The following is a 12,290-nucleotide window of genomic DNA, read 5'->3' on the forward strand; positions in this document are numbered from 1 at the left end:
GGTTGAACTTTACTAAAATAAATTGAGAAGCAGCTTTAACTGTATGAAACATTTCCAGCAAAGTGAGTTCAGCAGGAAATCATTTAATAAGTTTCAGTTTTCAAATGACAGATCCTTATTTTAATGTCAAACTAAATGTTCTGGCCCTTTAACAGCCCGAACAAACAAACAGTCCCAGATGAATTTGAAACCAGCTTTGAAGAACCAAAAAGTCAAGAACAAGCCGAGACGGGATTTAAACTTTTATTTCTTTATTCTTATTTTGATCATTAGAAACATAATCGAGGACAAATATAGGAAAAATATCTTTGAACACAGATTGAAACAGAACAGAGAATATTAGAGGCTCTGAAGAAGCAGAGAGAGAGAAATCACACCGAACAAAAGGAACGACCGAACAGGAGAAAGAAGAAAGTGCTTCAGGGCGGGTGGATACATTCCTCTGGGCCAAATCCAGCCGAGAAGCTACGTAAGCATCTACAAGGAGGCGACTGTGTCCTCGCCGAAAAGCGAAAGAGGACGAGCGGAGCACCTGGTGCAAAAACACCTGCACAGGTGTGATGGAGGCTGTCTGAGGTATTTTGACTACGCAGGGAGGAAAGGATCGGACACAAACAAACCTTGGAGGATTTTCGTAATGCCCATGCATCGCCCGGACTGGCCGGGCACAGTGTTTTGGTAATGTTTCTGAATCTATTTATATGTGTAATATTCTGCTTATATTCATGTAACCTTTCCAAAATACACAGGAAATATCTATGTAGGAAATCAGACTGTACAAAAAACAAGAAGAATAGCTCTGTATAAACATTAAAACCTTTAATATATCAATATATCCTTTATGTAACGTATTCTTTTGGTCTGTAGTAAAGAGTACTAAAGTGATTCCACAGTAGAAGACAACACCACTCACTTCAAATGTACATTCATGTCTCACTCGGCCATCGGGGGGCGTACTCGGCGCTGAGCTACACTTCAGAAAGTATGACAGAGAGAAAAAGAAAATCAAAGTTCATGCCAAAGCCATAAAGAGCCACCTGTTGCACCGAAGGGAACGAGCCTGGTTTCTATAATGATTTCAAAAAGACAGAGGTGAGTCTTTAACTTTTGCACCGCCTTCAGAACAAAAGCGTGAACGGTTTGAGGACAGCGATCAATAAACAGCAAGAGCATATAATAGTTTGTTAAAGGAAAATCATATTCTTCTTTTTTGACAACACGGGTCTTATTTTAGAAAACAACAACGACCAAAAAACACTTGAAATGAAACGAGACCCAAGTTGTAAAAAGCCGCAGATCAGCTTCCACTAATGAGCCTGCAAAGACAAAAACAGCGTCGTGTTTACTGACGGCACGACGCGGTGACGTTCAGGACCGCTCAGACTGAAAACCTGCCTCTGCCACGCCTCCGTGACGCTGCCGTAAGGTTGCGTAACGAGCTGCACTCGACACGTCAGGTCACCGCTCAGCTGGTGCCGGCCGGCTCATCCCTGCACGTGCCTTCCTCCTCTATTCATCCTGCGAGAACAGGATCCGCCCGGTCCACTGAAGAGGCCAGTTAGAGGGACATAAAGCTGGAGTGCGTTTCTGCAGACGCCTCTGCTGCGTCCACTCCAGCATGATGTGCTGATCACAGTTTAAAAATGAGAGAGCAAGAAACTCAAACAGACGTGCAGCACCTGGGAAGCCCCGGAAGATGATCGAAAGGACGTCATCTCGCGCGGACACAAGTTAAACGGAATCTGAAATGAATCCTGATCTTTCAAACTTTTCTGAAAAGTTAGAGGAGACTGGCTGGATGTAGCTGAAAAGCTGAGTTTGGACTCTTCGTGGATTTTTATTTTAAGTTCTTAGCTTAGATAGATTTTCAAACGGACACAAACAAGCTACAATTCATCACTGTACATTGAAAACAAAAGAGTGTATGAAAACCGAATCTCTAGATTCTTTTGATTTTCCAGCTTTCAAAGCACATCGAGATGGAGATCTCCACGCCGCCGCCCGTCTCCGTTTCTGCGTCTGAACAGGCAGCACACAGCAAATTCAGGACTTTAGCACGTGTACAGTGACAAGACACATACCGCTCATCTCAAACACAAAGAGACAAACATTACACGGGCGACCTGCAGGGAAAACGTCCCGTCTGTCCTCGGACGCTCCGGAGCTGCAGCCTGAATTCACCTCCGACGCTGAAAATAAAATGTATTGCTGGTCGATTATGGCGGCGCTGATCAGAAACTGTACATGAGCTGAAGCAGTCGTCCGGCCTGCTCGTGTGTGAGCAAAGAGCCTGAGGCAGAAGCAGACGAAGAGGCTGTCGAGGGCCCCGGGGGCCACAAAAGCAAACTGAAAATGTTCTCTGTCTTTGGGTTCGTCTCTTGACTGTTTCTGTCATAGCTGAAGTATTTAAAGCGAAACACTCTCTGATGTTGTTACAGCAAATTTGATGATTATACAAATTTTGGGGGCTGTTAACAAATTTTGGGCGTATAAAAAAATAACTAATTTCAAAGTTTCTTAAAACATTTCAGGGCGCTATATCAAAGTCAGCGAGTGCATGTTAAAGTTATGACGTCCTGCGCTTTCTGTTTGCTCCTTGCAGAAGAATACTGCTTAAAAGGCTGCTGATTGACCAATAGGAGAGCGGCAGGAGGCGGTACACATTCATATAGAAAGTCATCAGGAGCAGAATGAAGGCGGGTATGTACATGTGAACAGGTGCATTGTGGGAACAGCACCTGCAGGGGGCGGAGTCTGCACAGAGCGAGCCGTCGGTAGTTCTGCAGTGCCGTTACTGTACACTGGCAGAGGAGGGGTCAGAGGTCAGAGGTCAGACATCCGGTGGGTTAATGAGGCGGCCGTTTAGTGTTCGTGGTGAGCCAAAGAGACGTCCTAACAGGTGTGTGTGTGTGTGTGTGTGTGTGTGTGTGTGCGTGTTTAATAATCCTGAATAACGGCCTCAGCTCTCGGCAGGGAGACGGCCGCCGCTCGGGAGCAAACCGCCCGTCTTTAAGCAGCTGGTAGGCGGCTGTTACCATGGAAACGGATGATAAATGTCAGCTCGTGAGCCGGGAATATTATAAAGACATGAAAGGTTTTGTTGATAATCCTCCTGGCTCGGAAACAGGAAATAATCCGGTGCCAAAGCGAACAATAAAATGCGTTGACTCATATTCTGGATATTTTTAGTGCTGTGCTTCTTTACTTCTTGTAATTTAAAGGAAAAGTCTGGTGATTTTCTGTATTTCTGTATGTTCAGACTCAGACCAGCAGCGAACGTATCTGCTAACAGGCGTTTATTCTGCCTCAGCCCCACACACACCGTCCTGCTGCAGCACCACATGTGGATTCATCCGCCGCTGGAAATAGTCCCCAACAGATGCACTGTTTCCTCCTGTTGGTCTGATAAAAACTACAGCGAGCAGCTGTTTGAGGAAACTACTGAGCCTTTTTAAACATCAAACTACAGATCTGTGAGGAGTTTTTAAAGATCTTCAGCAGGAACCAATGGGCTCGCAGCTGAGAGCCGCAGACAGGAAGTCAGACGGTGCTGAGAGACGGAGCGACGTGCTGCTGGGTTGAGTCTGAACGTTGGATTTGTTGACAAGAAAAACACAGAACAACACCAGAATTAAGTTTTGTAATCATGTTATTTTCAGCAGCAGTGAAGGACCTTCAGGGGAAATATTCGACGTTCAGCTTCAAGTCAACTTGTTTCCGTGTTCGTGTCTGTATTAACCCTTTACCTGCCGAGAGCTGAGCCATCAGGACTGTGTGTGGAGGAGAAGTGAGAGGGGGGTCGCTGGTGGATCAGGAGGAGGCAGGGTCGTCATCCTCAGTGTGTGTGTGTGTGTGTGTGTCCTCACAGCGGCCCGTGCTGTGCCTCGTACTTGGCGAGGATGTTCTTGGTGCGTCCCAGCTCTTTCCTCAGGTCGGCCACCTCCTGCCTCAGAGCAGAGTTCTCCTTCTCCAGGAAGCCGGCTCGGATGGCGATCTGGTTCTCTTTGAGCCGCCTCGCGTCCCGGGACCGCTTGGCCGCCAAGTTGTTCTTCCTGCGCCTGGCCCAGTATTTGTCATCCTGCTCGAAGGACACAAGGGAGGAGAGGGGAGACGTGAAAAAAGGGGAATACTTCAAAGAGAGACAAACATAAAAGTTATTCATTTCCCCCGTTAGTTCCGTCTCTTATGAAAAGTTACTGGAATCCAACCAGACGACAAACACACAAACACACAAACACACAAACACACAAAAACACAAACACACAAGAAGTACAAGTTTGTTGCAGTTAGAAGAAACTGTAACAGACGTTTCTTATCTTTCTAATCAGCGGTTCGATAATTGGCTTAAAGGAACTGTTGTACTGATTTGGAGAGCTCGATGAGAATATCAGTCTCATGTCTGTGTGTTGAGTACAGGAGACAATTAGCCTAGCTTAGCATAAAGAGTGGAAGCAGGGGGAAACAGCTAGCCTGGTTGTGTCCAAAGTTCAAAAATACACCTGCCAACCTCTAAAGCTCACTGATTAGCATGATGTTCCTCTGTTTGTTTAAATGCACCAAAGCAGAAACGTAAAAGCCACAGTTTGTGTTTTCAGAAGGAACTATTGCCAGATTCAACGAGCGAGCGTCGTGTCTTTCTGTCCTCAGGTGGTCAAACATCACTTCACCCCCCCTGAAGTCTCTGCAGAGCTGCTTTCACCGCCAGCGTTCGGCCGCCCCCCCCTGGCCTGCAGCCACGCAGATCCACTTTTTATTGGAACAAATTAAAAGCCAAATCCTGTCAGCCTGACCTCCCAGCGCAGGGAGACGGAGAAGCGGGCGGGAGGATCACGAACAGCGCTGCTTTCTCACTCAGTCTCATATAAGCCTCTTAACCAGGAGCCCCCGGCCCCCCGCCCCCCCGGAGCGGGACCCGGCCAATAGGAGAGTAGCGATCTGAGAGCGGAATGAAAGACAGCGAGTCCACCTCTCCACCTGCTCGTTCTGTCCCAGCATGCCGTGCAGGTTTAAGCTGAGTCGATTATAATCAGCACCAACGGTTCAAACTGAACGCCAGAGTCGCAGTTCTGCACGTCCCTCGTGTATTTCTCACAGGTTATAAAAACACAGACAGGAAATCAGCTTGCGTTGCATAACAAGCTCGTTTCAAGCTTTTGGGACTAAAATATCAGGAAAAAAGACCTCCAGCAGCATTTAGCCACCTTCATCTCGTCAGAACCAGCTCCAAATTACCTTCAGGTCCTCTGGGATGAAGACCTTGCGAGCTTTCTTGATCATGGGCTGCGGTTTCAGCTCCTCGGCCGAGAACTTGCGTTTGCGCGGGTCGAACAGCTCCTGCCCCGGCACGCTGGACAGAGCCAGGTCAGCCGGGTCGGGCTCGTATCCGACGGGAACCTGGATGGAGTCTGGGTCGATGGGGCTGGGAGTGTTCCTGGAGTTCGGGAGGCCTGGAGGAAAACAAGCCGAGTCAGAGGGCACAGCATCTCACACAAAGGCTTCCTGTGACGAAACCTGACCTGCTGTTTTTGAGCTTCACTGTCAGTTTTCAACCGATGAGACCTGAAAAGTGTCTTACGATATTAAGCTGCTACTAACTCTTCGACAGATCTGCCCAAATGAACACCGGATGTACGACCCTGACCCTGACCAGAAAAGAAAAAGCATATCTATAAGTAAACATGAAAAAATACTATAAATAAAATGTACAAGCTAGTATTTAGACACATGAATACATTTTACTACTGATGCTAATTAAGATTTAAATGACTCATGTTTTGAAGGAACGCATCTATATTTAGTTATGGAGACGTGCTTCTTCCTCTGAGGCTGCGGTGACGAGCTGCAGCCAGCAGATGGCGACGGGCCTGAAGTTAAACCGTTCAGCAGCAGGACGAAACAGTGCGTTTGTGTTTTTAGCATCAAACCCAGCTCTGTGCGACAATGAAGAGACGGTGAGCAGGTTCGGGGGACAGACGAGAGACATTTATCCATAAAAATAAAAGCTGTTTGCAGCTCGAAGGCTTCCAGTCCTGAGAATTTAGCCCCGATCCTCTAACGGGCCTCCTCTCTGCTGTGTGGGCCGCGGCGAGCGGATCAGAGGACAGGGGACACGTGGGCACATTACTGTATCGTGAAAATATAAAAAGTGGATCCATTCATCTCTCCGACGAGGAGCTACGGATCACAGATGTGTCGGGGATGAAAGCGGAGCTGGGGGGTCAGTTAGTTACAGCCTCCTCTGCTCGCTCTGCAGTGAACTGAAGTAACATTTCTAACAATAACCAACAACCTGGAATTAGATTTGGGGTTTAATTCCCAGCCATCGCTGAGCTTCAGCAGCTTTTTCCTTCATCTCTCGGGACAGACGGACATTATGTAACACAGAAGAAGAAGAACGGCACCTGCTGCCAGCGCTGCTTTAGTTTCAGACTCCTCAGCGATACAAAACTGGAAAATCATTTTAATACAAACTGCAGTTTAGATGAAGGAAGCTTGTGTTCATTCAGTGAGCGCAGCGTTATTACACACACGAGGTCTCCTCCAGGAAACAATCCCTGCTTTATTAATTATTATTTTCATTCTTTAACTAGCCGTTACGGTCCGGACGGCCGTATGGAAACCCGTTTGTGCCAGAAACTGAAAAACAAATCAATGACAAAGTTATGGTAAGTCAAAATTACTGTATGAGATAGTAAGTCACATTCCTGACTTCTCAAAATTATGAGCTATTAAGTCACGAACTATTAATAATTCACCTTAGTTTCAAATGAACAAGAATTTTCAGATGAAAACTCGCAATTTTGTCTTAAAACTTCAAAAAAGTTTGAAAGAAAGAAGTTTGACTTAGTATCAAAAAGTCTCTTGTTATCATAGTTACCATATTTTTTATTTCTGTCCGGTTCTCTAGCAGGAAAGGGAGAGCTCGGATTTAAAAAGTACAAACAGCAAATATTTGTTTTAAAAAGTCACATTTTTACAAGCGAAGGAGGTGAGAACAACCAGCCAACAAGAACTCTGCTTTATCAGGCCGGTCTGACGAGATCTGCAGATCTGATGCCCCCCCCCTGTTTGTTTTTCCTCTCCAGCTGGTCCGACAGAGGTCGGCGGCAGGTGAGCGTGTGCTCCCGGACGTCCTCCGTCTTTGTGAGGACCAGTTACAGATTCACAGCTTGGAGCGAGGGACGTTTTTTTGCAAAGTGCTTAAAAGGACAGTTTGAAGGTTCAGACTTGGTTTTAGGATTAAGCTTAGACTCAGGTTTAGGTTCGTTTTAGGGTAAAGGTGGGGCTAGACCAGACATGGGCAAATTACGGCCTGCGGGCCACACACGGGGGGCTTATTAGTCCGGCCCGCCGAACGTGACCAAATTATATTAAAATAGGTACGGGTAAACCTTGTTCAATTTACCTTTCCCTGTAATGCCCACGTTTCCCCAAAAGATGGCGCCCTTCAGCTACATTGACCTTGTTCGCGTGTGTTACTCTCTTCTTCTCTTATTTCTGCAAAAATGAGCTTATCAAAGAAAAGAAACGTGGACAGTGAGTGCCGAGTGTTTAATACGGAGCGGACAACTAGATATTTTCGATCAAAGGCCGTATGCCTAATATGCCAAGAAACTGTCGCGGTTTTCAAAGAGTCTACGACTACGCTAGCAAGCAGCCGGCGCAGGAACGGGCGGCTACGGCTCAGAGGTCGGCAGCTGATTTACAGACTAGGCGACATTCTTTTCACCGGCAAACTGCGTTTTTCTGCTGCGTTTATTGATGCACTGGCAAAACAAGTTGTTGATCTTTTGACACTTGATGAAACTGAATGTGTTTTTCTGCTGTGTTTGTTCAACTGAAATTTAATAAATTAATTATTAATTGAATTAATGCATTTGGAAAACAATTCGTACAATGAGCCTTGCATATTCATGGCTGTTACCATGGAAACGGATGATAAATGTCAGCTCGTGAGCCGGGAATATTATAAAGACATGAAAGGTTTTGTTGATAATCCTCCTGGCTCGGAAACAGGAAATAATCCGGTGCCAAAGCGAACAATAAAATGCGTTGACTCATATTCTGGATATTTTTAGTGCTGTGCTTCTTTACTTCTTGTAATTTAAAGGAAAAGTCTGGTGATTTTCTGTATTTCTGTATGTTCAGACTCAGACCAGCAGCTTAACGTATCTGCTAACAGGCGTTTATTCTGCCTCAGCCCCACACACACCGTCCTGCTGCAGCACCACATGTGGATTCATCCGCCGCTGGAAATAGTCCCCAACAGATGCACTGTTTCCTCCTGTTGGTCTGATAAAAACTACAGCGAGCAGCTGTTTGAGGAAACTACTGAGCCTTTTAAACATCAAACTACAGATCTGTGAGGAGTTTTTAAAGATCTTCAGCAGGAACCAATGGGCTCGCAGCTGAGAGCCGCGAGACAGGAAGTCAGACGGTGCTGAGAGACGGAGCGACGTGCTGCTGGGTTGAGTCTGAACGTTGGATTTGTTGACAAGAAAAACACAGAACAACACCAGAATTAAGTTTTGTAATCATGTTATTTTCAGCAGCAGTGAAGGACCTTCAGGGAAATATTCGACGTTCAGCTTCAAGTCAACTTGTTTCCGTGTTCGTGTCTGTATTAACCCTTTACCTGCCGAGCTGAGCCATCAGGACTGTGTGTGGAGGAGAAGTGAGAGGGGGTCGCTGGTGGATCAGGAGGAGGCAGGGTCGTCATCCTCAGTGTGTGTGTGTGTGTGTGTGTCCTCACAGCGGCCCGTGCTGTGCCTCGTGCTTGGCGCAGGATGTTCTTGGTGCGTCCCAGCTCTTTCCTCAGGTCGGCCACCTCCTGCCTCAGAGCAGAGTTCTCCTTCTCCAGGAAGCCGGCTCGGATGGCGATCTGGTTCTCTTTGAGCCGCCTCGCGTCCCGGGACCGCTTGGCCGCCAAGTTGTTCTTCCTGCGCCTGGCCCAGTATTTGTCATCCTGCTCGAAGGACACAAGGGAGGAGAGGGGAGACGTGAAAAAAGGGGAATACTTCAAAGAGAGACAAACATAAAAGTTATTCATTTCCCCCGTTAGTTCCGTCTCTTATGAAAAGTTACTGGAATCCAACCAGACGACAAACACACAAACACACAAACACACAAAAACACAAACACACAAAAACACAAACACACAAGAAGTACAAGTTTGTTGCAGTTAGAAGAAACTGTAACAGACGTTTCTTATCTTTCTAATCAGCGGTTCGATAATTGGCTTAAAGGAACTGTTGTACTGATTTGGAGAGCTCGATGAGAATATCAGTCTCATGTCTGTGTGTTGAGTACAGGAGACAATTAGCCTAGCTTAGCATAAAGAGTGGAAGCAGGGGGAAACAGCTAGCCTGGTTGTGTCCAAAGTTCAAAAATACACCTGCCAACCTCTAAAGCTCACTGATTAGCATGATGTTCCTCTGTTTGTTTAAATGCACCAAAGCAGAAACGTAAAAGCCACAGTTTGTGTTTTCAGAAGGAACTATTGCCAGATTCAACGAGCGAGCGTCGTGTCTTTCTGTCCTCAGGTGGTCAAACATCACTTCACCCCCCCTGAAGTCTCTGCAGAGCTGCTTTCACCGCCAGCGTTCGGCCGCCCCCCCCTGGCCTGCAGCCACGCAGATCCACTTTTTATTGGAACAAATTAAAAGCCAAATCCTGTCAGCCTGACCTCCCAGCGCAGGAGACGGAGAAGCGGGCGGGAGGATCACGAACAGCGCTGCTTTCTCACTCAGTCTCATATAAGCCTCTTAACCAGGAGCCCCCCGCCCCCCGCCCCCCCGGAGCGGGACCCGGCCAATAGGAGAGTAGCGATCTGAGAGCGGAATGAAAGACAGCGAGTCCACCTCTCCACCTGCTCGTTCTGTCCCAGCATGCCGTGCAGGTTTAAGCTGAGTCGATTATAATCAGCACCAACGGTTCAAACTGAACGCCAGAGTCGCAGTTCTGCACGTCCCTCGTGTATTTCTCACAGGTTATAAAAACACAGACAGGAAATCAGCTTGCGTTGCATAACAAGCTCGTTTCAAGCTTTTGGGACTAAAATATCAGGAAAAAAGACCTCCAGCAGCATTTAGCCACCTTCATCTCGTCAGAACCAGCTCCAAATTACCTTCAGGTCCTCTGGGATGAAGACCTTGCGAGCTTTCTTGATCATGGGCTGCGGTTTCAGCTCCTCGGCCGAGAACTTGCGTTTGCGCTGGTCGAACAGCTCCTGCCCGGCACGCTGGACAGAGCCAGGTCAGCCGGTCGGGCTCGTATCCGACGGGAACCTGGATGGAGTCTGGGTCGATGGGGCTGGGAGTGTTCCTGGAGTTCGGGAGGCCTGGAGGAAAACAAGCCGAGTCAGAGGGCACAGCATCTCACACAAAGGCTTCCTGTGACGAAACCTGACCTGCTGTTTTTGAGCTTCACTGTCAGTTTTCAACCGATGAGACCTGAAAAGTGTCTTACGATATTAAGCTGCTACTAACTCTTCGACAGATCTGCCCAAATGAACACCGGATGTACGACCCTGACCCTGACCAGAAAAGAAAAAGCATATCTATAAGTAAACATGAAAAAATACTATAAATAAAATGTACAAGCTAGTATTTAGACACATGAATACATTTTACTACTGATGCTAATTAAGATTTAAATGACTCATGTTTTGAAGGAACGCATCTATATTTAGTTATGGAGACGTGCTTCTTCCTCTGAGGCTGCGGTGACGAGCTGCAGCCAGCAGATGGCGACGGGCCTGAAGTTAAACCGTTCAGCAGCAGGACGAAACAGTGCGTTTGTGTTTTTAGCATCAAACCCAGCTCTGTGCGACAATGAAGAGACGGTGAGCAGGTTCGGGGACAGACGAGAGACATTTATCCATAAAAATAAAAGCTGTTTGCAGCTCGAAGGCTTCCAGTCCTGAGAATTTAGCCCCGATCCTCTAACGGGCCTCCTCTCTGCTGTGTGGGCCGCGGCGGATCAGAGGACAGGGGACACGTGGGCACATTACTGTATCGTGAAAATATAAAAGTGGATCCATTCATCTCTCCGACGAGGAGCTACGGATCACAGATGTGTCGGGGATGAAAGCGGAGCTGGGGTCAGTTAGTTACAGCCTCCTCTGCTCGCTCTGCAGTGAACTGAAGTAACATTTCTAACAATAACCAACAACCTGGAATTAGATTTGGGGTTTAATTCCCAGCCATCGCTGAGCTTCAGCAGCTTTTTCCTTCATCTCTCGGGACAGACGGACATTATGTAACACAGAAGAAGAAGAACGGCACCTGCTGCCAGCGCTGCTTTAGTTTCAGACTCTCAGCGATACAAAACTGGAAAATCATTTTAATACAAACTGCAGTTTAGATGAAGGAAGCTTGTGTTCATTCAGTGAGCGCAGCGTTGTTACACACACGAGGTCTCCTCCAGGAAACAATCCCTGCTTTATTAATTATTATTTTCATTCTTTAACTAGCCGTTACGGTCCGGACGGCCGTATGGAAGCCCGTTTGTGCCAGAAACTGAAAAACAAATCAATGACAAAGTTATGGTAAGTCAAAATTACTGTATGAGATAGTAAGTCACATTCCTGACTTCTCAAAATTATGAGCTATTAAGTCACGAACTATTAATAATTCACCTTAGTTTCAAATGAACAAGAATTTTCAGATGAAAACTCGCAATTTTGTCTTAAAAACTTCAAAAAAAAGTTTGAAAGAAAGAAGTTTGACTTAGTATCAAAAAGTCTCTTGTTATCATAGTTACCATATTTTTTATTTCTGTCCGGTTCTCTAGCAGGAAAGGGAGAGCTCGGATTTAAAAAGTACAAACAGCAAATATTTGTTTTAAAAAGTCACATTTTTACAAGCGAAGGAGGTGAGAACAACCAGCCAACAAGAACTCTGCTTTATCAGGCCGGTCTGACGAGATCTGCAGATCTGATGCCCCCCCCCTGTTTGTTTTTCCTCTCCAGCTGGTCCGACAGAGGTCGGGCGGCAGGTGAGCGTGTGCTCCCGGACGTCCTCCGTCTTTGTGAGGACCAGTTACAGATTCACAGCTTGGAGCGAGGGACGTTTTTGCAAAGTGCTTAAAAGGACAGTTTGAAGGTTCAGACTTGGTTTTAGGATTAAGCTTAGACTCAGGTTTAGGTTCGTTTTAGGGTAAAGGTGGGGCTAGACCAGACATGGGCAAATTACGGCCTCACGGGCCACACACGGGGGCTTATTAGTCCGGCCCGCTAAACGTGACCAAATTATATTAAAATAGGTACGGGTAAACCTTGTTCAATTTAC

General features: G+C 46.6%; 1 protein-coding gene across 3 annotated transcripts in view; it reads right to left on the reverse strand.

The window, feature by feature from the left end:
• Nucleotides 1–234: 234 nt before the first annotated feature.
• The window catches only part of LOC122867612 (hepatic leukemia factor-like), a 29,677-nt gene continuing 17,621 nt past the window's right edge, over nucleotides 235–12,290 (reverse strand). For 2 of the 3 annotated variants that reach the window (XM_044178616.1, XM_044178615.1), the window contains 2 exons: nucleotides 5,233–5,447; nucleotides 235–4,078 (listed from right to left, as the gene is read on the reverse strand). In XM_044178616.1, the coding sequence (XP_044034551.1) occupies nucleotides 3,863–4,078; nucleotides 5,233–5,447 (431 nt within the window). In that variant the 3' untranslated portion in view covers nucleotides 235–3,862. Of the gene's footprint in view, nucleotides 4,082–5,232; nucleotides 5,448–12,290 lie in introns of all 3 variants that reach the window. The other variant, XM_044178614.1, reaches the window with a different exon arrangement.

This window comes from Siniperca chuatsi, linkage group LG20 (assembly GCF_020085105.1).
Source record: "Siniperca chuatsi isolate FFG_IHB_CAS linkage group LG20, ASM2008510v1, whole genome shotgun sequence".
Classification (NCBI taxonomy): Eukaryota; Metazoa; Chordata; class Actinopteri; order Centrarchiformes; family Sinipercidae; genus Siniperca; species Siniperca chuatsi.